General features: G+C 58.8%; 1 protein-coding gene across 8 annotated transcripts in view; it reads right to left on the bottom strand.

The window, feature by feature from the left end:
* Nucleotides 1–6786: 6786 nt before the first annotated feature.
* The window catches only part of DAGLA (diacylglycerol lipase alpha), a 70778-nt gene continuing 53854 nt past the window's right edge, over nt 6787–23710 (bottom strand). For all 8 annotated transcript variants that reach the window (XM_035262916.3, XM_078341176.1, XM_002755483.7 and 5 more), the window contains 12 exons: nt 22746–22870; nt 18860–19013; nt 18206–18289; nt 18034–18111; nt 17508–17588; nt 16526–16668; nt 16099–16167; nt 15688–15760; nt 14249–14445; nt 13358–13487; nt 12601–12788; nt 6787–10258 (listed from right to left, as the gene is read on the bottom strand). In XM_035262916.3, coding sequence (XP_035118807.1) covers nt 9301–10258; nt 12601–12788; nt 13358–13487; nt 14249–14445; nt 15688–15760; nt 16099–16167; nt 16526–16668; nt 17508–17588; nt 18034–18111; nt 18206–18289; nt 18860–19013; nt 22746–22870 — 2280 coding nt within the window. In that variant the 3' untranslated portion in view covers nt 6787–9300. The remainder of the gene's footprint in view (nt 10259–12600; nt 12789–13357; nt 13488–14248; nt 14446–15687; nt 15761–16098; nt 16168–16525; nt 16669–17507; nt 17589–18033; nt 18112–18205; nt 18290–18859; nt 19014–22745; nt 22871–23710) is intronic.

Here is a 23710-nt window from a genome sequence, read left to right as displayed (position 1 = left end):
GCCCGGTCCGCCGCCGCGCTCGCCCCCAGCGCGGCCCTGGCCCGGCCCCTGCCCGCCCCACGCGCCCCACGCGCCCCGCCCGCCGCGTCCAGCGCCCCCTGCCGGCCCGCGCTGCGCCGGATCCCGCCGCGGGCACCACGCGCCCGGCTCCTGCAGGCGGCGCTCGGCGCAGGGCCGTCCCGGGTCGGGGGGCGCCGGGCCTTCCCAGGCTTGCCGGACGCAGAACCTTCCGGGATCGGGGGACGCAGGGCCGTCAGAGGTTTACGGGGCGCGGAGTCAAGCCGGGGGAGCGGGGCCATCCCGGGTTTGCGGGGCGCGAGGCCTTCGCGGGTCGGGGGGGCCGGGGGGCAAGGGCTGCCTGGCTTCTGTGGGGTCGGGACGGGAAGGGCTTGTTCCCACCGTCCTCGCCTTCGCCTTGGACAGGGCGAGATGTCAGGATTCCGAATCCAAACCTCAGAGACAGCCCCCATCCCTCTCGCTACCTACCACCCCAACTCAGCAACAATAACGACCTGCATGTAGGGAAACGTGTGTTATGTACCGGGCCACACAGGCGTTATCTCACGTAGTCCTTACAGGCACCCTAGCAAGGAGATACTGCTGTTACCTGCATTTTACAGATAGTAAGACTGAGGCTCAATGCATTAAGGACTGCCAGGAAGTCCTGTCCTGTGGCCGTGATGATGGAAACGTTCCCTGTGTTGTCCAATATGGTCACTAGCCACAAGTGAGCACTGGAAATGTGCCTATTGAGACTGAGGAACTGATTTTTTCCCCTCATTTTGTTTAATTGTAATTAGTTTAAACAGTTACTTGTGGCTGTGGTATTGGACAATACAGGCCTAAGAGCTTCTCTTTCTTTGAGATGGAGTTTCGCTCAGTAGCCCAGGCTGGAGTGCAATGGCATGATGTCAGCTCACCGCAACCTCTGCCTCCTGGGTTCAAGCGATTCTCCTGCCTCAGCCTTCTGAGTAGCTGGGATTACAGGGGCCCGACACCATGCCCAGCTAATTTTTGTATTTTTAATAGAGATGAGGTTTCATCGCGTTAGCCAGGCTGGTCTTGAACTCCTGACCTCAGGTGATCCGCCTGCTTCAGCCTTCCTAAGTGCTGGGATTACAGACATGAGCCACCATGCCCCGCCCTGGCCAAGATTTTCAAGGTCATTAATGTTCAGAGCCAAATCCTGGCTGCCCTGGGAATCTGACCCCTCCTTCACTGTGGCCCTGTCTGGTGGAATGAAACCTGGAGGTTCTAATTCGAAATATGTCCCGGATAAAGCCATTCATTGTCCTTGTGCCCCTGCCTTCACCCTGATGACTGTCTCTGCATCTCCATCCTGCCCAACTGCACAGCCTCTGTTCTCACTGATTTCCCCTACAATCCTCCAAATCACCCTTTCTGAAACATCCATCTGATCATGTCACTCCTTTGCAAAACCAAGTTTCCCTTTGCACTCAAAACAACATCTGGCTGGGCACAGTGGCTCACGCCCAAGCCACCTGAGGTCAAGAGTTCAAGACAAGCCTGACCAACATGGAGAAACCCAGTCTCTACTAAAAATTTAAAAATTAGCCGGGTGTGGTGGCTTGTGCCTGTAATCCCAGCTACTCAGGAGACTGAGGCAGGAAAATCGCTTGAACCTGGGAGGCGGAGGTTGTGGTGAGCCGAGATCGTGCCACTGCACTCCAGCCTGGGCAACAAGAGCAAAACTCTGTCTCGAAAAAAAAGAATAACAAAACAAACAAACAAAAACAACATCTGAACGTCTTGCTCTAGTTTCTCAGGCCCTGCCTCTACCACTGATCTCAGCTCTTCCCCCCTCTCCATTGCTCACTGAATAACAGCCACCAGGGTCTGCTTGCCATTGCTGAAACATGCCACGCCCATACCTGCCACAGGCCCTTGGCACATGCCATTCCGTCTGTTTACAATGCTTGTCTCTACATGGCTAGTCCTTCTCAGCAGTTGGTCTCAGCTCAAATGTCGTATCCCCAACCATCCTACCTAAAGCAGTTCTCCCTACCTAGGCCTTTCTTTCTCACCATATAACAGATTCTTATTTCGTTTCTGTTATTATGGAACAGAATATTCCATTCCTGTTCTTGAATTGAAGCCCTATGAGGGCAAGAGATTTTTCTGTGTCAATCACTGCTATAGCTTCCACACCAAGAAAACTACCTGGCTGGCACACAGTAGGTGCTCAATAAATGTGTATTGAATGAATGGATGATGGTATCTTCAAACTACCAAATCCCGTCAGGCTCCAGTGGCTTACACCTGTAATCCCAGCACTTTGGGAGGTTGAGGCAGGAGGATTACTTGAGGCCAGGAGTTTGAGACCAGCCTGGGCAACATGGCAAGACCGTGTCTCTACAAAAAATAAAAAATAAAATAAAATGAGGGAGACCAGGAGGCTGAGGCAGGAGGATTGCTTGAGCCCAGGAGGTTGAGGCTACAGTGAGCCATGCTCATACCACTGCACTCCAGCCTGGATGACAGAGCAAAACACAAACACAAAACAAAACAAACAAAAAAAACTACAGAATCCCGGACCTCTGAGGCCTTGGGAACAGATAATTCTGGAATCTCAGACCTAGAGAATCATCCCACTTCAGAGTGGTTCAACTTGAAGCCTCTCACGACCCTTCAAGGCAGCAAGTAAAAGCTGGAAAAACCCATCCCACCCAATCACTGTTTGACAAGCCACCTAACAGAGGCCAGAGGTGTGGGCGACTGCTGGAGGATCTAGATGCCAGCCTGGCCAGCCTCCAACTCTCACCTCTGCCTTGCAGCATCCCTGGGAAGGGCGGGGCACTAGCAAGGCCGCTGCTCCCACCCCAGCCTCCCTGTCAGTCCTCACGGGCCAGCCGTGGGAGAGGGGCAGCCAGTGCCTGAGCCCCAGATGTGGCCCAGTCAGCAGGCCCGTGGTGGCCTGCTGAGGAGGGTCAATGCCACGACAGTTCTGGGGTTGGGGGAGGGGTGCTGAGGCCGGCGGGCGCCTCACAATGAGGTTTTGTCCCTCTGGGGGCCACTCTCGGAGCTGTTGCTCTTAGATATATAGAATGGGATTTTGCTGGAGGCCCCAGCTGTGTGTGCTGACCGCAGCTCCCCCACCACCCCCGCAGGGGCTGGGCTGAGAGGGGGGAGAGGGGCCACACTGAGACGCCTATTCTTTTCCAGCTGATACACCCCAGAGGTTTTTCTCCCTAGGCAGACTCCCTTAAGACAATTGTTATTCTCCACCCGCCCCTCCTCCACCCGGGGTCAGGCCTGCCTGTGGACAAAGTAGATACCCGCCTATACCATCCGATTCTTAAAAATGGATTTATGTTGGTCAGGAGCTGTGTGACTCATGCCTGTAATCCCAGCACTTTGGGATGCCAAGGTGGGCAGATCACCTGAGGTCGAGAGTTTGAGACCAGACTGATCAACATGGCAAAACCTTGTCTCTACTAAAAATACAAAAACTAGCCAGGCATGGTGGCACTTGCCTGTATTCCCAGCCAGTTGGGAGGCTGAGGCAAGAGAATCACTTGAACCTAGGAGGCAGAGATTGCAGTGAGCTGAGATCGCGCCACTGCACTCCAGCCTGAGCAACAGAGACTCCATCTCAAAAAAAAAAAAACAAACCGTAGCCCCACTTGGTGGCACATGCCTGTACTCCCAGCTAATAGGGAGGCTGAAGGCAGGAGAATCGCTTGAACCCAGGAGTTGGAGGTTGCAGTGAGCTGAGATCATGCCATTGCACTCCAGTCTGGCCAGCAAGAGCGAAACTCTGCCTCAAAAAAAAAAAAAAAGAAAGAATTTACATTTTGAGTTGCCTGGGTCCAGCCGCAGACCAGCTTCTCTATAAGCCTCCACGCACCCACGGATCTTTCCTCCATATCCCAAGTGCTGCATAACTGACCACCATCTAAGGTCTCACCACCATCCGCTGAGCTGCACAGTGTCCCTGTCCTGGTCGGCAAGGGCTGCAGGTAGGAGGGAAGACTCGTATTTTATTCCTAACACCCCAACTCCATCGCATTATCATCGATTAAGATTATAGGTGGTTCAGTCTCTGGAGTCGCCTTGAAGTTGGACAGGGCGGAATGGAGTCTCCTGTTAATCCCATACGAGCCGACCTGGAAGGAAGCTCAGGCCCTGCCATCTCCCCTGTTCCACTAGGTCACTGAGCACAGGAGCAGCTGTCCCCAGGGATTTTTATCTCTGGACTGGAGGAAAGAGGTGGCTGAAATTTCCCAGACTCAAGGACTCAGCCAAGAGTCAAGGCTGCCACCTGCCAACTCCATAATGAAGTTGGGGCCCAAGCTGCCAAGGCTGAGGCTAGGGCAAGAAGGTGGCTAGGTTGGTGAAAGGGCCCCAGGGGACTGGCACACCAGGACCTAGCGGGAGGCCCATCGATGGAGATAAGTCCCCATCTGTGCCCTGACTTCCCTACTGAGCCACAGTGAATGAGGGGCTGAGATTTCAGCCCTACTTCAGACGACAAGGCTGTCCCCTGTGGCCAGCGCTGCCTGTTCCCCAAGGCCTGCCCTCTGTCCTCAGATGCCTGATCTATAAAGCACGCTCAGTATCCCTGCCTCACAGTGGAGGTAAAGTGCTGGGTAAATGCTGCCCTCTCCAGTTCTGGTCAGCTCTCAGCACCCGTCACTGGCCCTTGAGTGGCAGCAGGGCCAGGAGGAGGAGACAGACAGAGGGCAGCGCTGGGGAGAGGGATGCTGGGACCTGACGGTTCATAGCTAATGGGCGTGGAGGCCAGCCCAGGAGAAGGTAGAGCCCTGCCCTCCCACCCCGGGACTCGCCTGCCCTCCCACCCCAGGATTCACCTGTCCTCCCCACCCCAGGACTCTCCTGGCCTCCCCACCCCAAGATGCTCTGGGCCTACCATGGACCCACCGCAGCACTAGCATGAGGCCATTTCAAAGAGGAAGAGAGGAGGGCTTAAAGTGGGGTGTGTGTCAACCCAGCAAGCCAGTGAGGCTGGAGGTACAGCTTGCCTGGACTAGGGTCTGAGGGCACATCTGAGTGTGGGGGCCCACAGGGTAGACTCCCCTCCTGACTGCAGAGGCGCTGGGACAGGAGGGGGCGGCTGCAGGTACTGAGTGGACCTGGAGGCAGAGTGCCTCTCTAGCCTTTCCCAGCACCTCCCTCTCAAGCCCCTCCCTATGCCACAGCCTGGCCACCAGCAAGCCACAGATCCTCCCTGGCCTTCAGTTTCTTCCGCCTGCGCTGCACTCACTGGACAGGATAATTTGCAGACCAGTGTGACCACCGAGGGCAAAGAACCTCTGAAAACCATCGATGCAGTGGAGGCCGGAGTCCTAGGCTAGGAGGCCCTGATTCTAGTCCCCAGTCTGTCCCCACCTCCCATGTAACCTTGGGCAGGTCTTCACCCTTTTTGGCTATTTCCTCTGGTGGGTGAAGACAGGCTCTAAGACCGAGGGTATTCTTTTTTTTTTTTTTTTTTTTTTTTTTTGAGATGGAGTCTTGCTCTGTCACCCAGGCTGGAGTGCAGTGGCGTGATCTTGTCTCACTGCAACCTCTGCCTCCTGGGTTCAAGCAATTAATTCTCCTGCCTCAAACTCCAGAGTAGCTGGGATTACAGGTGCCCACCACCATGCCCTGCTAATTTTTGTATTTTTAGTAGAAACCAGGTTTCACCATGTTGGCCAGGGTGGCCTCAAACTCTTGACCTCAAGTGATCCACCCACCTCAGCCTCCGAAAGTGCTGGGATTACAGGCGTGAGCCAGCGCACCTGGCAGAGGGTATTCTATCACCCTCCCCAGCCCCTCACCAAGTAGGGTCACTGGACACGGGCCAGAGATGGGGGCAGGGTGGGGGAAAGGGAAAGTATGGTCAGTTTGGCTAGGTCAGTGCCTGGGCAGGACTCAGCGGCCAAGGCGGGACTGGCTGGAGGAACAGCGCCACCTGCTGTGTGGAGGGGGCAGGCTCCACCGCCTGGGCCTTCCAGCCAAGCCAGGCTGGGCTGGGGTCTCTGGGCTGCACTCCCTGGGCTGCACTGTGCCTGACCAGGTATTTTGTGCCCTCTTAGGAAAGCCCTCAGCAAAGACTTCTAGTGGCCCTTATATTTCAGTGCTGTCCCATTGGGATCTTCATCCCTGCCTTCCCTGGCTGTCCACATTGTGGGGGAGGGAGGTGGCCATGGTCAGACCAGCCTGGTCCCCAAATCACCAGCTCGGCAGTCTTGGGCAGCTTATACCCTCTGAGCCTCAGACCCCCTAGGAGGAAGGGGTGGCTAGCAAACTGTATCCTTCCAGGCTGTAATATGAGCGTGCTTCCCCGGCACATCTCTCACATGGGCAGGACAGCACAAGTGGCTGCCTCCATTCACAGGGGGCTTCGAGGGTCTTCTATTCCCTCCCTACAACTCAAAGTGTGGCCCTCGGGCAGGGCAGGGGCAGAGCAGGAGCAGGTTAGAAATCTGCATTCTGGGCCCCAGCCTGGACCACTGAACTCACACCTGCATTTTAGCAAGTGCTCCAGTGAGTCATGAGCACCGTGAACTTTGAGAAGCAGTGTTCTAACCCAGCACAGCCAAAGGGCTGTACCTGAACCCCCCAAACAGACCTCCCGTCTTGGGGTGAAAACGGGCTCTTCCCAAGGAAGCTGTTTCCCCATGAGGCTTTCTGTTTCATCCAGGGAACAGTGGCAGAGGTCCCCCTGCTTCCCGCCCCACACCCACTGCCTGCTCTGCTGCCACCTCAGCATCCAATTTCTGCCCAGTCCCCACCTGATGCAGACATTCAAGGCAGCCAGCGTGCTTCTACATCCAGTTTATACACAGCTCTATACAATATACAGAAACCTTTATATACAGATATATTTATAGAATAAGCTATATTAATTTGTCTCTCCTTTTTACAGCAATATTAGTTTGGATCTTTCATACATTAAGTACAAAAAAAGTTCTGGGGAGAATGGCACGTAGAGAATGCGTGACGGTCTGTGAGGCCCGGCTGCTCGCTACCGATTGCATATGGAGTCACCTGGGCCCCGGGTGGACAGGCCTTCGCACTTGTGCTGTAGGTCTGGGGATGGAATGGGGGTCAGTCTGAGCCACACTGGGCTGAGGGGGGTGGCTCAGACCCCCCGGTGTGGTATGGGGCAGAGGAGGGAGACGTGCAGCAGGCCCATTCTTCAGGGGCAAGGTGGGTAGGGGGCAGGTTAGGGGTGGGCTGCCCCTGGGTGCCCAGGACTGAGCCCAAGCCTGCCCCAGCCCCAAGCCTGCAACACAGTGTGGCTGCAGCCTTGGGGGTGGGGGGGTCTGTCCCTGATGGCTCAGTCCTGGGATGGGTGGTGTGCCTATGTTAGCAGTCCCAGGACCCATCCTGGCAGAGGAGGAATTAAAAGGCCAGACAGCAAGTCTCTTCCTGTGACTGGCCGGGGTGCTTGTCAGATCTTTCCTCTAATTAAGTCTTTTTTCTAAACTCTAAGGGTCACTGATTTTGTCTTGCTTCTGTGCTAGGCTGAAGCTATGCCTCAGCAGGGGCAGGATGTCCTTGAGTCTGGCGAAAGTGGGAGTTACAGAGGATAAGGGGAGGCCCAGCTCCCAGGTCTCTGTCCCCTCTGTTAGGGTGGGCAGGGGTCCCCAGGACAGCCATCCAGGCCAGTACCAGCTGTGTGGGGAGCCACGGGCCAGGCTTCAGGCCCCTAGGTACCAGTGATCATGAGATGAGGGGCTCTTGGTCAGGGGAGGCGAGGCCACCCAGGGAGGCTGCGGGCAGGGCCAGAGTGGGAGGGACCATGCCACCGCAGAATGAAGGCACGAGCAGGCGGTCAGCCGTGCGGTCAGCGCCTTGGTACGCGCCAGTTTTCCAAAACAGGTGTCAGAACAGTAGGCGCAATGGGAACAGATGGTGTCTAAAGCTGAGCTTGTCCCTCGGCCCTGCCTCCCAGAGCCCATCATGCTCCCTGACCGTTTTCTTGGCAGGCTAGGAGGGGCAGCAGGCAGGCAGGGCAGGTAGGGTGGGCAGCCCCAACGGCCCCTTCCTCAGGAACGGTGCACTCTCATGCACATGCACACGCGCCAACACTAGCATGCACACCTACCCACCCCTCTTCTGGGGAAACACAAACACCAGGGGCTACCTCCCCAGCTGCTTCCCAAACCCAGCAGGGGAGGAACCCCTATGGGGACCTCAGGCTAAACCAGGACCACTCCCAGCCCCTGGCCCCTCCTTGGGCAGTGGACATGGGTCTCCAGCCAAGGCCCACCATACCCCACTCTCGGCCCCACCTCCTACCAACAGAACATTGTGGGTGGGAGGGAGGAAGGCCTGCTTCCCAGGAGGGTGCCCAGGCCAGCGAGGAGGGAAAGCTGAGGGGGGCAGAGACGTGTCGGTTCCAGATCCCAGGGCCCGGAGCTGCCTAGGTATGGTGGGGCTGACACAAAGGGGTCAGGTGGGGCCCCTCGAAGAAGGGGTCTCTCAGTGCCTTCCTTCCTCCCAGGGCAGTGACTCTGCAGCTGGGGTGGTCACAGCAGTGCCCACCACCCTTCGAGTGGCCAGGATCCTTGGGGGTAGAAGGTAAGCCAGGAAGCCAGGAAGTAGCCAGCAGGCAGGGCAGGCCTGGGTACTAGGACCCATGGGCAGAGGAGGCAGCATGAGGGGCACCAGGTGAAGGGGCGGCCCTGACCCCACCCTCCTCTGGCCTCTCCAGGCCCCTGGTTGCCTCGGGCCCTGCTTGGAGGAGGGCTACTGAACATATGATCAGGTGGGGGGCTTGCAAGCCCAGAACACACCCTGAGCCCAGCCCAGCAGCTTCTGTAAACATATACAGCACTGCAGGCCACCTCGGCAGGGGCACCCCAGGGGGCTGGCCAGCAGGCACCAGATCTGGGGGGTGGCCAGGGCAGAGACCGGCCTGGACCACATGTGAGAATGTGTGTTGGGGGCCCTGCTCTCCACCTGGGCCCTGGGAGAGCAGCCAGCAGGCAGTGATGGAGGCAGCTTGCCCGTGGCCTGCCCTGGAACAGCAGGTGCCAGAATGCCCCCATGGATGGCAGTCAGGCTGAGAGGGTGAGTGTGGCCCACCCAGCAGGCAGCCCTGGCTCCACATCCTTCCCCATCTTTCCCCATCTGCAGGGCCACCTTGGCTCTGGGGGTCCTAAGCTGAGGTAGGGATGCAGACCCCCAACTCAGCAGCAATGCCTGTGCCTGAGACTAAGCTGCCCCTTGGGGTCTTTCCTCAAAGCTGCCCGGCAGGGGGCAGCCACCAGCTGCCCACAGAGCCACCTGCTCCTGCCCGGGCCGGCTAGCCATGCGACGGGGGTGCTAGCGTGCTGAGATGGCCAGCTCATCCTGCTTGGCGGGGCTGGCCCCGTGGCCAGTGGGGGTAGAAGTCCGGATCTTGTCAGCTGCCAGGCATTCCTGGCTGCTGAGGCCTGTGGGCGTCAGGTCCATGAGCTCACCCGAGGAGCTGAGCGGGAAGGAGGGCGACAGCGAGATGCCCGAGGAGGGGTCGGCCGAGCCGGCAAAGAGCCGCGGGGGCTTGGGCACCAGGTTGGGCTCGAACTGGGCACGGAGCAGGATCTCTTGCTGGCTGGGGGACTTGGGGCCCTCGGCATAGTCGCTGGTGGGGCTCTCGGGCACCACCATGCAGTAGAGGTCCTGGAAGGAGCTGCTCTTGCTGTCCAGGTTGAAGAGGCTGTCGATGAACTCGGCGAATTCCAGCACCTGAGGGCTGGGTGAGTCCCCCAGGCGCCCATTGTGCAGCGCCAGCTCCCCGCGGGAGGCTGGCCTGCCACCACCACCCCCCACCTCTTCCTCCTCATTGGCCGCGGCACTGGGGGGCCGCTCAGGAGTGACGCCGCCGCTGCCCAGGGCCGCTTCCAGGGGCTGCGTGTCCTGCGAGTGCTTGGACAGGCTGTCAGCTGCCAGCAGCTCAGTTCGCGAGCTCAGGGACGGATTTTCCTCGGGGATGGCAGGGTCAATGTAGAAGAGGTGGCCCTCGTCACGCTCTAGCACGGCGTGGAGGCTGGGCGAGCCTCGGATGCTGCGGAAGCCGGAAGAGCGGCGCGAGTCGAAGCTGTACAGGGACTCGGTGTCCGAGAGGCTCTCCATGGTGGCCAGCGGTGCCCGCCGGGCCTGCAGCTCCGCAGCCAGCCGCTCCTGGGTGGACAGCAGCAGCAGCTCCACCGGGTCCTGGCGGGCTGCCGCTGCCGCAGCCACCGGCGACAGCAGCCGCCCCTCTGAGAAGCCCTCCAGGCTCATCTCAGACTGGGACTTGCTCCTGCAGAGGCAGGGGAGAGCAGGGGTGTGAGACTCGGAAGCGAGAGGGCACTGAACCCCACCCAGCTCCCTGGCTAAAATGGGCTTGTGGGGAATGAGGGGTACACTTCATTTACTTCATTTAGCAGTTGTTGAATGGTTTGGGGCAGGGAATGCTTATTTTTTTTTTTTTATTTTTGAGATGGAGTCTCGCTCTGTCACCCAGGCTAGAGTACAGCGGCTCACTGCAACCTCTGCCTCAAGTGATCCATCCACTTCAGCCTCCCAAAGCGCTGGGAGTGCAAGCATGAGCCACTGTACCCAGCTAAGAATGCTTATTTATTTTTATTTTTATTTTATTTTTGAGATGGAGTCTTGCTCTGTCACCCAGGCTGGAGAGCAAATGCACGATCTTGGCTCACTGCAACCTCCACCTCGCCCATTGAAGTGATTCTCCTGGCTATTATTGGTATTTATTTTATTTATTTATTTTTGAGACAGAGTTTTGCTCTTGTTACCCAGGCTGGAGTGCAATGGCGCAATCTCCGCTCACTGCAACCTCCGCCTCCTGGGTTCAGGCAATTCTCCTGCCTCAGCCTCCTGAGTAGCTGGGATTACAGGCACGTGCCACCATGCCCAGCTAATTTTTTTGTATTTTTAGTAGAGACGGGGTTTCACCATGTTGACCAGGATGGTCTCGATCTCTTGACCTTGGGATCCACCCGCCTCAGCCTTCCAAAGTGCTGGGATTACAGGCTTGAGCCACTGTGCCCAGCTATTATTTGTATTTTTAGTAGAGGGGATTTCACCATGTTGGTCAGGCTGGTCTTGAACTCCTGACCTCAGGTGATCCACCCACCTCAGCCTCCCAAAGTTCGAGGATTACAAGCATGAGCCACCACGCCTGGCTGGGAATGCTTATTTTTTAAAAACAACTCACAAGAACGCAAGGTAGAAGACAAAAGGGTTGCGGCTTGAGCCAGGATGGGGACCCTGAGGGGCTAAGACCCTGCTGGCAGCACTGGGGCTTCGGGAGTGCCACTGGGGTTCCCTGCACCAGAACCCCCATTGCTGCACCGATTCCAGAATGAGGCTCTGAGAGACTCCCAGGCCCCAGGTCACTCATGAGGCCACAGTAGAATGGAAGAGAAGAGGGAGGGAGAGAGGGACAGAGGGTAGCAGGAAGACAGGGAAGGGAGAGGGCCCTGCCAGGAGCTGCCCCATTGGTTCCACCCCAGTCTCAGAGAGAGCACCCCTGGGTGCTGGGAGATCTCATCACTTCCTTCCTCATTTGGGTCTCCTCCTGCCTCTCCCATGGGCTGCAGCCCTCTGCTGGATGTGGAACCCTGGAGTCCCTGGCTCCGAAGACCAGCCTGCAGGGGGTGAGTGACAGGGTAGGGAGTGGGTGGCTGGCAGCAGTCACTGCAGCCGGAAATGGACACTGGCTCCCTCATCTGGTTGTGCAGCCACCACAGGAAATGCGCAAATGGCAGGGAGAGATGTCCCGGTGTCCCTACCAAGGGCCAAGAAGCAGCCTCTTGGCCGGATCTGTGACCAAGGGCACAGGCCTGGGTGGGAAGGTCCTAGAAAGGCAAGACAATCCTCCCCTCCCCTGGAAGGACTACCACTTAAGAGCCTCACACCCTTCAAAGAGTATGTGAATTTGTAGAGTGCTATGGCCTGCATGTGCACCTACCTGTGAGTGTGTGTGCTGCACCTGTGAGCCTGTGCCCGTACCTGTGAGCATGTGGGCTGTACCTGTGAGCATGTGTGCATCTGTGAGCATGTGTGTGCATCTCTGTTCATGTGTATGAGTGTGTAGGCCAGGTCTATGTATGTCAGCTGGCCCATGTGTGTCCCTGCACCTGTGTGCCTGGGTCTGAGCACAGCTGTATTCATGCATTGACATGTGTGGCTGCCTACCCACTTGTGTCCTTGTATACCTGTGTCTACACCTTTGTCTTGGTGTGTGTCTTGTACGTGTGCACATCTGTAGGGGGTGATCTATATACTTATCACTAATTGCATGCACATGTATATGTGTAAGCTTAGATACAAATATGTAAGTAAACAGGTGCCCATCTGTTTGGGTCTAAGCGTGTACGAGTGAATCTGTGCTTTTGTGGCCCAGGGTTTGTGGGTCTGTGTGCCTAAATGTCCCCTAGCTCATGTGGGCTTCAGGGACAGGAGGCCGGGGGACAGCTGGAGTACAGCAAGAGCTCTGGAGCACAGAGGGTGCGTTTGATCCCTCCTTTGCACATGTGCAGAGCTGAGCCTGGTGCGTGCACGAAACGCATGTGTGCACAAGTTTGCGTGCTTTGAACCGCACTCGCCCTGGAAGGGCCTGGGAGTAGCCAAGCTCACCTGACGCTGCTGTTGCGGTGCTCTGCAGTCGGCAGCTCCAGGGCGAGGCCAGTGGGCATGGGCGGCCCTGTGGGGAGTGGCTGCTGCTGGAAGATGATCTCAGGAGTCAGGTCCACCTCGGTAGGGCTCACCATGACCTTGGCAGCAGACAGCAGAGCAGTCTTCCCCTTGTTGTAGTTCTCCAGCACCTGAGGACAGGATGGGGAGGCTGCAGGTGGGGGAGGGAGGGACAGCAGGCCCCACCCTGGGGCCGATGTGGAGCCAGAGCCCAGGCCTCGCAGGCCAAGCAGAGCCTCATGGTGGCACTTGGGTCCCACTCTCTTCCTCCTGAGATCACTGCTCCCCAAGGCCTGAGACTTGCCCATCTAGTCACGACGCGCCCCACAGCCTGGCTCCTGCTCTTGCCCTGGCTGCCTTCAGCCTTTCTGCAGCCAGGGGATGGCTGTGGCTGTCACTGCTTGCCCATGCGGCTGTCAGGTGGCCTTCAGGGCCTCTGAGCTTAGCTTGCCTCAGGGACAGGCCCCTGGGAGTCTCCTTATTTCCTCCTCACCATGGGGCAACGTGGTGATGTGGAAGGAGCCAGGGGTGTGGGGGTGAAGTGTCTGAGTGGGGCTTTCTAGCCCAGCCACCTACTTCTCTGAGCCTCAGCACCCTTGCGTGTAAAACGGGGCAGTGCTCCGACCTGCAAGGTGCCTGCGGGGCTCTGCTGGGCGCCAGGCCCTGCTCCCCAGAGTGGCCCTGTCTCGAGCTGCCTCACCTTGTTGAGCCCCTCCATGACCACATAGGGCAGGTGCTCGTGCAGCATGGCTGGCGAGATGATCACCTCATTGAAGGCCTTGTTGTCGCCCCAGATGGCAAAGTACGTGGGCTCCTCCTGCTCACAGCAGCTGAGAGGGACATGGACAGAGGGGAGCTGAGGGTGGGGTGGTGGCCTGGCCCTTGGTGCCAGGGCCTCCTGGCTCTGCTCTCTGCCCTGCTCAGCAGGGCTGGCATGGGTTTGGAGGCCCCAGGCCTGCCTGGCAGCAGGGCTGTATTCCCGGCCTGGCTCCTGTCCTGCCCTCAGCCTGGGAAAAGCTGACCTTGAGCCTCAGCCACGGTCCATCCGCAGCCTTCAACCTGCTTTTGGCCTGGGCCACGATGGCTCCACCTAGGGCAGGGCCCAGCTCGCCAGCTTGTGTCAGGGGAAGCAGCTAACCTGGAGGGAGGAGCCAGGCCCTGCATCTGGAGGAGCACAGGAAAGGTCTGCCCTCGCGCCTCTCCTGTTCCGCTCCTGCCCTGGCCCCCACCTTGCTCACAGCTGTCTCCCAGGAATCCCCCTGGTAGAGCCAAGTGACAACTGACAACTGAGGGGTGAGCCCTCCAGGGCACCCACTTGTAAATGGACCAGGAGTGGGAGAGCTGCCGTGGGGGACTGACACTGGAGGTGAAGCCAGACTGTGGAGAGAGAAGCCTGCTCAGGGTTGGCCTTTTGTTCCATTTCCAGGACCCGAGGCTGCGGAAGGCCTCTGTGGGGGCCCTGGGCCATCTTTTCCCAGCCTCCACCCCCAGCCCCGAGGGGCAACTGAGTCAAGGCCGGCCCTACCCTCCACTGCCCCTGCCCCGGCCATGGCCACGGCCCTCTACAGCAGCAGACCCTGGCAGAACCTACCAGCACTGCTCGGCAGGGTGGCTGTGGACCACGTGGATGATGCGGCCGGGCGGGTAGAGTGGGGTGCTGGCTGAGAGGGCGATAGTTAGGTCGCTGGGGTGGGTCCAGAGCCGCGTGCTGGCCAGGGTGGTCACCTCTACCTCCTCAGGCAGCTCCGACTTGGGGATGCATTTGGTGGCCCCCACGATGATCCGCCACTGTGTGGGGTGGAACAGGGGAGATGGAGCAGGGCTAAGTGGCACTGGCTGGGGGGCAGGGGCAGGGTGCTGAGAAGGGGGGCTCAGCAGGTGAGAGGTGGGAGGCGAGATGGCAAAGGGCAGGGGAAGGGCAGTGGCCAGAGCGTTAGACGTCGGTGCCCACCTGAAGAGGCAGTGGCTGAGGTGCACGGTGGCCAGACGGCCAATAAGGTGCCAAGGACAGATGACATGGAATTGTTGAATTTCAGGGCTGCCAAGGGGCTGGAAGCCCAGCCAACCCCTCATCTAGTAGATGGGGAGACAGGCCCAGTGAGGGGAGGGACTTATTCTGGGTCACTCCGCAAGTCTGAGGCCAAACAGACCCTAGAGCTGAGTCCCGCTGGACCTGCCAGGCCTGGCCTGACGAAGGCCCAGAATTAATCTAGTGGGAGCCGTTCCACCTCCCTGGAACCAGGCTCCTCCAGGCAGACACGGCCCCGCAAAGCTTTGCTGCCCTGCTCACCGCCTGGCACCTGGTACCTGGCCCAGGGCCCTGCCTGCATAGAGTCTAGGGCACCAAAGCTGGTAACGGTCCAGACAGGGCTGAGACAGTGAATGGGCTGAAGGCCCACCCAGAGCAGGGGGCAGGGGGCGAGGAGGGGTGACCACCCAGCAGACCCGCTCCTTCTACTACGCCCCGGCCTGCCTTGGTGTGCCTGGCCACCGCACGCCCACCCCCACCTAGCAAACCCACCCGCCATGTCCTCCAGAGACCTGATGCGGATTAGGAAGGGCTGACCCTCTCCTCTTGGCCACAACAGAAAATCAGAACAAACTGTACCCAAATCCTCTCCACAGCTCATTCCCAGCCCTCCCTGAGCCTGGGGAATCTCGGCGGCATCGGCAGAGGCCTTTCCTCGCCGCTCAGTCTCCGCATCGTTCTGACTGTGGGCAGCTCCCAGGTCAGTGTGACGGCAGCCCCCCTGGTTCCCGTCCTGATTCTGTTCTAACTTGCTATGTGAGCAAATGCAAGTCCCTCCCACTCTGGGTCTCAGTTTCCGCATCTGCACAATGACAGGGGTTGGATGGCTTGAGCCTGGGGACGCTGAGGGTCTGACAGTCTCAAGTTCCCACAATGGCAGCCACATGCTGCCCTGGCCTCCCATGGCAGGGCCTCTTGTGCTTTGCCCAAGAAACCGGTGGGGGACAAGGGCAGGGACTGGCGAGGCTGCACAGAGGCAGGGTGCCCAGGCAGGGGCTCACTTTGGGCTTGGTGCTTCGCTGCAGGACATCCAGGAGTTGTCTGCGGAAGCCTTCCAGCTGGGAGAGGCCGATCCTGGGGAGGGAGCAAGACAGGGCCATCAGCCAGGCCTGGTTGGGGCTATGAGAGGTACAGGGCGAGGAGCAGAGGGCCAGACACATCCCGGCCCTGGGAACAAGAAGACAAGTCTGCAGGGTCATGAGGTGGAGAGGAGTCCACAGAGCAGCTCCCCAGGGCAGGGAGGAGCAGGAGCACAGGCAGGGCAGGCGCCAGCACGTGTGTTCACCTGGGCTTCTCTCCACTGACAGGGCAACTAAGGGTGGGAAGGGGCATGGAGTCCCTTGAAAGACGGGAGGCCTGGAGGAGGGAGAAACAGCCTGGCAAGGGACCATGCAGCGTGAGGAAGAACTCACCTGGGAACCAGATCTTTGCCCAGAACCACAGCAGTCACGAACTCCTTGGAATACTCCATTGCATCCTCGCTGCAAGGGAAGCCAAAGCAGAAGCTAAGGCCAAGGGGGAGGGGTAGTAGTGATCTGGAATCGGTGGGGGGTCCAGCCAGATGCAAGCCCTGCCCCTGCTTCCTGGGTTGGCTCCTGGGGAGCTGGCTGGTGGCAGGCTGGGCTGCCTCCTCCTTGCTCTGTCTTTTCCACTGGCGAGGCTTTGCTGGGTGGATCCCAAGGGCACATGGCATTTCAGACCTCCACCCTCCACTCTCCAGGCCCCCAGACCTCCACGTGACCAGAACTCAGACTCCCAGTCTAGCCCGAGCCCCAGCCAACCCTCAGGCCCCACTGGTCCCAACTGCCCCAGCCAACTCCGAGGCCCCAGACAGCTAACCTCAGCAGGCCCCCTGGTGGGGAGTAGGCAAAGCACTTGAGGGTCGGGTACTGTGGGCGCAGAAGGAAGGAGAGGATGGCGGCCGTGCCCGCGCCCAGGGAGTGGCCCACCACAATCAGGCCGTAGTGTTTGGTTCCACGACCCTGAAGACCGAGAGAAGTCTGAGATCCCTGGCCACTGCCACCAAGCGATGGTCTTAGCCAACCCAAGGGAGGCCGAGGGGTCTTCCCAGAGTCCTGGGATCATGTCTGTGCTGTGTGAACACTGGGGCAGAGAGAACCAAGCTAGGTCCCTGCAGAGCAACTGCTTAGCCAGACTGTTCTAATAAACTCCTACTTACACTTCCAAACCTTGCTCAGGGGTTATGTGCTTGGGGAAGCCCTCCTGATGCTCCAGGAGTGGCTCGCTAACTCTACTCATTGCATCTGTAGCTGGGATGGAGCTTTTTATCATTATGGTCATTACTCTGTTACAAACGCGGTTATCTGACCCCATCCCTCTACCCTCACTACTAGACTGAAGTCTCCTGTGGCCAGAGCCTGCTTTGCTTTGGAAGGGGCAGCTGGTGGCACCTCAGGAGCTACCCGCACAGATCATGGCCAGTGGGCAGGGCTCAGAGCCCCCCAGGCAGAGAGGCAGCCTAGAGGGTACCTCTCTGCTGTATATTTTGAGCCTCTCCATATTTCCTTCTGACAAATGATTCTGCAGCTATGAGGCTGAAAAGCCACTTGCCCTGAATCATCATTGTGCCTCGAGTGTCGCATGAATCAGGTGCCCAACTGTAGGTGGGGCAGAGCAGGATGCCCCTGGGCCCTGGCACAAAAGAGGAGGGATTGGGAGCCAGACTCAAAGGGGTCGAGGGAGCCTGGATTTCATGGGAGGTTCGAGGTTCCATCACTCATCCATCCTCTCCTCTCTCTGCTGCCTCGGAGGAGGGGGACCTGGGTGTGACAAGGGCTTGGTGTCATGGAAAATGCCTCACCAGGTCTCGCCCGAAGGCCTGGGATAGGACCATTTCCTGCTCCAGTTTCTTCTTGATGTACTCAGCTGAGAGCACCATTCCCTGGGTGGGCAGAACAGAAGCAGGGTTAGTGGGAGACCTCCCAGTGACCAGCAAACCCACAGTGACCTGTGGCTCAGGAACCCTGCCCATTCATATTCCCCTTTGGGCTTGGTGACAACCCAGCTGTGGGGACTGGTGGATTCGCTGATCATGTCATTTCTACTTCACAGGTAGGCACTAAGGCTCAGAGGGGCGGTGTGGCTAATGGAGCTGGTGTGAGCTCTTCTCAGCTGCCTCTCAGGCTTTTCCATGGACAGGCTCTGGGATGGGCAGGGCTGTGGGGCTAACAGCAGTGGGCCGCAGTGGGCCTTTCAGACTCATCCATGCCTCTGACCCATCTCTTCCAGCGCCCAGTGAGCAGGGAGGAACCCGGAACAACACATGCTTCTGCACACTGGCAGGAGAGGGAAGCAGCCCAGGGGCCCTGGGGCCATGACTCAGGTACCTTGTGGCCCAGCCAGGTGCCATGGTGTCCCTCCACGGGGAGGCGCTCAGCATCGCCTGTCAGGTCGGTCAGGGCGTCCTTGGGGAGAGAAGAGACAGGTGAGGGGTGGGCTGAAGAGGACAGAAAAAGGGAGGCAGGTACCCCCGGGGGCTGGGAGCCACAGGTAGCGTACCTTGGGGGACAGGGTCCCCCGGATACTGATCACCACCTTCTTCTTGTCATGGTCCACCGCCACGTAGAAGGGCGTTTCATAGACCTAGGAGGCGGGCAGCTCGTGAGCCTGAGCAGCCCTGGTGGGGCCAGACTCAGGGAAAGTGACCTAGGCAGGTCTCCTTCCTGGCCAGGAAGTCTGGCTCCACCAGCCACGGGGCCTCTGCCCTCGGAAAGGCTGATGGGCTCCCAGGGTCACTGGGGATCTTCTCCTATCCCTAGCCACAGGCCTGGCCTGCCCTCCCAGCTCCTCATTGCCTGTGGCAGCCCTGAGTGCCACCATTCGCAGAGTCCAGGTGATGGCTGCCGCTCCCCGAAGCATCCCTGCTGCTGCCCTCTCTTCCTTTCCCCGGAGGGCTAGGGCCCAGCAACCTGAACACTGGGTGTGGGGCTGATGTCTGCTTTCCCAGCCCCAGAGGTGGTACAGGCCAGGGTCTGGGGAGGACGAGGAGACCACCTCTGGTCTGCCCAGCTGGGGATGCCTGGAAGCTGCAACCAGCCAGCACCAACCAAGCAAGGGCTCCTGCTGGCCTGGAAGGACAGTCTCAGTACCCCAGGCCCTCAGCTGCTGCTCCTGACACCAGGCCCCAGCCCTGCCTGCCCTGCCTGGCCTCACCGCATCGTGGCAGGAGGTGTAGACAATATCCACCGCCGTCATGTTCTCATCCAGGAAGTGGCGCCGGATGGCAACAGCATTGCAGCCACAGCAGTTGTCTTCCTCGATGGTGACTCCAGGGGCGAACCGCGGCCTCGCAGGACACAGGCAACACCTGGGGCAGGGTGGCAGAGGGTTCAGGGCCAGCGAGTTCCCAAGGGAACAATTTTCTCCCGCCATCGTCCCTGGAAGCAGTTCCAGTGGGCTTTCAGCCCCACTGCCTCTCCCAGAGCGCCCTCGCTAAGTCCTGGTGACCAAGTTACCAAATCCACAGGCCACTCTTAGCCCTCCTCTTAACCAAGCTCTCGGCAGCACCTGACCTTTTGGGCCCTTCCCTCTCCCCAACTGGCTGGGGCCCCCTCCTCTCTGGGACTCCCCTGGGCAGTGCCTACTCACCGGTGTCCCCAACACTGAGGCCTGGGGCCCCTCTAGGGGTACTGGCTCCTCCATAAGCTCATGCAGTCTTGTGTTTGGACACCACCTGCACACTCAGGAATCCACCCCAGGCCCGCCCCAACCCCTAGATGCGTCCATCCAATGGCCTAGGCAACAATCCCTCGGATGCCTGACAACCTGCTAGCTCCCAAACCCCATCCCCGCTGGGTACCCCAGCCCTGCTGAGGCCTTCCCAAGGCCCCTTGGTTGCTTGGGCGCTGGCTTGCAGCTGTCTGTGGCTCCTCAGTCCTCACCCCCATGGCCATGCCACTCGGTCAGTACACGTGCTCGGCTTCCCTTCACACTCAGAGCCAAACTTCGGGTGTTCCCTTCTTCCCCCGCCCCTGCCTCGGCAGCTCTGCCTGGGACTGCCCTGGTGGCCTAGACTGGCCTCCCTGCACTTGCCCCTGAACTCTCAGCTCAGCAATGAAGTGGTCCTTTTTTTTTTGAGATGGAGTTTCGCTCTTGTTACCCAGACTGGAGTGCAATGGCGCGATCTCGGCTCACCGCAACCTCCGCCTCCTGGGTTCAGGCAATTCTCCTGCCTCAGCCTCCTGAGTAGCTGGGATTACAGGCACGCGCCACCATGCCCAGCTAATTTTTTGTATTTTTAGTAGAGACGGGGTTTCACCATGTTGACCAGGATGGTCTCGATCTCTTGACCTCGTGATCCACCAGCCTCGGCCTCCCAAAGTGCTGGGATTACAGGCGTGAGCCACTGCACCCGGCAAGGTGGTCCTTTTAAGGAGTTGAACCACATCCTTTTCTTCTTAAGCCCCTGCAGCAACACTCTGTCTACCCACCAGGCCCTGTTCTCTCTGACCTGCTGCCGGTGTGGCAGCAGCACCTGAGAAGCAGTAGACCTGAGGCCGTGTGGCATCTGTTCAAATGTCCTGTCACAGTGAAGTCTCTCCTGGCACCTCATCTAACAGCCAGGGCTCTCCAGGCCCCAGCGCTCCCCATCCCAACCAGGCACCCGGGTTTATGTGGGTCCGAAGCACCCATCTGCTCCACCACCTGTCTTATTGCTTTGTTTATGCACTGTCCACCTTCCTGCTGGGCAGTGAGCACCTCAGAGAGGTTCACCGCTGTATTCCGGGCACACAAACAGTACCAGGCACATAGTAGCCTCCCTGCAGAAATGAATGAGGCAGCCCTGGAGCTGGGCACTCAGCTAGGTGCAGCTGTGCCTCTGGCCACCAGAGGGAGCCAGCACCCCACTGATCAGGCACTAGGAGCCGGCACCCACGTGACTGGGCCTGCCAGTTGTCACGGGATGACAGCTGAGATTTTATTAGGAATCTTAGATTCTGGTGATGCTGGAAGTTTGTCTTCACTTGGAGCATCACCTGGATGACTATTACACACTTTCCAATGGGGAGAGGCTTCACTGAGAAAGCCACAGGGCTTAGGGGGGACAACCCTGGTGTACGATGGGAGAGCATGGTCCGCCACACTGCAGATCAAATGTTGGCAGTCAGGGTCTAGGGGCTGACTCTCGTGCTCAGGCAGCTGTTCCTACTCCAACCTCAGCTGAGCATGAGGCTGTAACAGTGTGGCCCTTGGAGGCTGGAGGCTTGAGTCTGAAGCCTTGCTATGTCACTTCCTGACCCCAAGGGCCTGGAGGGCACTCGGCCATTCTAAGCCTCAGTTTCCTCCTCTGTAAGAAAGAGCGGGTGCTGACAGGCTACGTCACAAGGCTGGTGTGAGACCAAGGGTCCAAGATGCAGAAAAGGTCTGGCCTATAACTGGTGCTTAATAAAACGTGGCTCCCCGCTTCTCCAGTGACAGGGCTGCCTCTGAGTCACTGATCTTCAGGCCAGGGGAACCAGTCAGGGGAGCAGGGCCAGCACCCTGAACAGGAGGGCCCTGGGGTCATCCAGGGCAGGGCTGGAGCCAAGCCAGGAGCAGGCCTGGCTCGCTGTGCTCTGCATGGGCTGAGAACTGCTGCTGGGGGAGAGGCCTGGGCCCAAGACAGAGGCGCAGCCCTCTTCTCTCTTGCCAGGCTGCTGTGGACAGGCTAGGGCCCTGAGGGCAATGGACTCTGGCCTCCTCCCAACACCCTGGGCTGTAAGCCTGCCTCTCTCTGCCCGACAGGCAACTGGTTCTTCCAGGCAGGGGCCTGGCTGGGCCCTCATGAGGTCTAAGGACTCTGCTCTCTCTGCAGCACTAAGACACCTTATGCAAATGTCAGCATCCCTCCCATTTGCAGGGCACCAAAAGAGCCCTGCCGGCCAGTGATGCCCTCGGTTCTGAAACACCCTATGGGCAGGCAGGAGAGATACTGCCTGTAACAGGCAATTTAGGAAACTGAGGCTCCAAGAGATGTCCTCACACTGCGAGGGAGTCATGGAGCAAGGCCTGCCAGAGCCCAGGTCTCAGCACTCATCCCGGTGCTCATTCTGAGAAGTTCTCTGCATGGCTGGTACTCCCAGGGATGCAGGCAAGAATGCCAGGCACGTGCAGCTGACAAAGATGGGAAGGGGGCATGAGGTGCTCCAGTCCTCTCTGATCAGTCGCCAGATGGATGATGAGAATCAGGCCCCGAGAGCCACCCAGCTTTCTGAGGACAGGTCAGGCTCTGCAGAGTGGGTGTGGCTGCTGTGGGTCCCAAGGGCAGGGATGTCGAGGACAGAAGCTGCCGCCCAGCATGCCAGCCTTTCCAGAACGAAAGCCCAGGGAGCTGTCCTCCTTCTTCCTGGCATGAGCTGAGGGCGGAGACACCCAGGATAGGGAGGGGGTTCCTCCTGGAGCAGGTGACCTTCTCTGGCCCACTTAGGAGAGCAGAGTCCACCCAGCTCCCAAGCAGTAGGCTGAGGGAGGAGCCAGGCTGCAGGCCAGGTCTGGGGGCTAAGGCCTTTCTGAGATACCCCGGAAGGTTGGAGCCTTTAACTAATGGGCCTTCTCGGTGCCTTTTCATAGACCTCTATGGATGGGGCCTCCCTACCAGGAAAGCCCTTTTTTCCAGAAAGGCAGAGCACATGAGGGGAGCCAAGAGAAGGGAAGATGTGGGCAGGAGGGAATGGCTGAGGGGGCAGAGAGAGAACGCCAGAAGGGAGGGGGGGCAGCAGTGTGGGAGTTATGCAACATCTCATCTAGCCCTCTCCAAAAACTTCTACGAGGCATGTAGCAACATCTCCACTTCGCAGATAAAAAAACCGAGCCTCAGAGAGGTAGACTCACTCGCCCAAGGCTGCAAGAGACAACATCTGGATTCAAACCCATAACTGTGATTCCAAAGGCCACAGCTTCACTGCTCAGGGATAATACAGAACTAGAAAGGCCCAGAGAAGATGCAGAAAAGCAGCCACTCGGGACAAGGCAGTGGGCACAGCCCCTTACCTCAGCCCTTCCTCACACAGCTCCTGGGAGGAAAGGCGCGATCGCTGGGGGACAGGACTGGGGTACTCACGAGCAAGACCGAGCCAGCTGGCAGAGGCCACAGGCAGGTTTCCGCATCAGGTACATGGGCCACCCATAGGCGGCCAGGGCGAAGAGCATGTAGTAGCAGACCTCTTTGTATCGGAGCATCTCTTGCTGGAAGAGAGGAGGCAGAGGGCGGTCACCTCCTGCCCTTCCTGCCTGCAGCCTCAGCGCCCAGCAGTTCCCCAGGGTGGGAACCTGCAGACCCACCCCCAGGCAGGGAGGGGCTGCCGGTCCCCTGTGGAGGTGCGGGGGCCCAAGCCTTAGAGGAGGGACACTACTCCAGGCGATAATTGCGTTTCCCTAATTATCTCCATGCAACCAGGACATGAGTCCTCCGAGACCTGTCCTGTTGCTCCAGTCTCAGAATTAGTGATTTGGGGTCAGAAAATTACTTGGTCGATTTCCTTGCCTGTTTTCCAGAGAAGGGAAGAGTTGAGTGGCCTGAGTAGTAATCCTCCGCCCCCTCAGCATTCAGCCCTGAGAAGGGCCCTTGCTGCTGCGAATACATAGCCCTGAGAGGCCCTGGCCCTCCAGCTGGGCGGGCTGTGTGGGCTTGGGCAGCAGGGCATCCTCTCTGGCCTGGAGATCAATCACCAAATCTCTGGCCCTCGGGTTGTCTGCAAACATCGGGAGCCTTCAGCTTGACTCAGCCAGCTGCAGGCTCCCAGGGCTCCGGGCAGGGGCTGCATCTGTGCAAGACTGGGATCTCTCTGTGGGAGATTGGGATCTCTCGGGAGAAAGGTGCCAGTTTGAAAGCCAGTGTGTCTGAGGCCCTGCCGCCACTGTTGATGCTGAGGAGGTTATTGGCTGCTAGGGTGGAGGGAGGAAGCGGCAGGGGTGTCCCAGCAAAGTGCCTGCCAGCTTCCAGTCTTTCCCAAGTGCCCCAGGCACCGGGAGAGGGAATTAGCCACCTTGTAAAAGTTAAAGAGGGTGATTAGTCACCTTGTGAAG

This window comes from Callithrix jacchus, chromosome 10 (genome assembly GCF_049354715.1).
Source record: "Callithrix jacchus isolate 240 chromosome 10, calJac240_pri, whole genome shotgun sequence".
NCBI classification, from domain to species: domain Eukaryota; kingdom Metazoa; phylum Chordata; class Mammalia; order Primates; family Cebidae; genus Callithrix; species Callithrix jacchus.
Note: the sequence above shows the minus strand (reverse complement) of the source record. Positions and strands in the feature narration are given on the sequence as shown.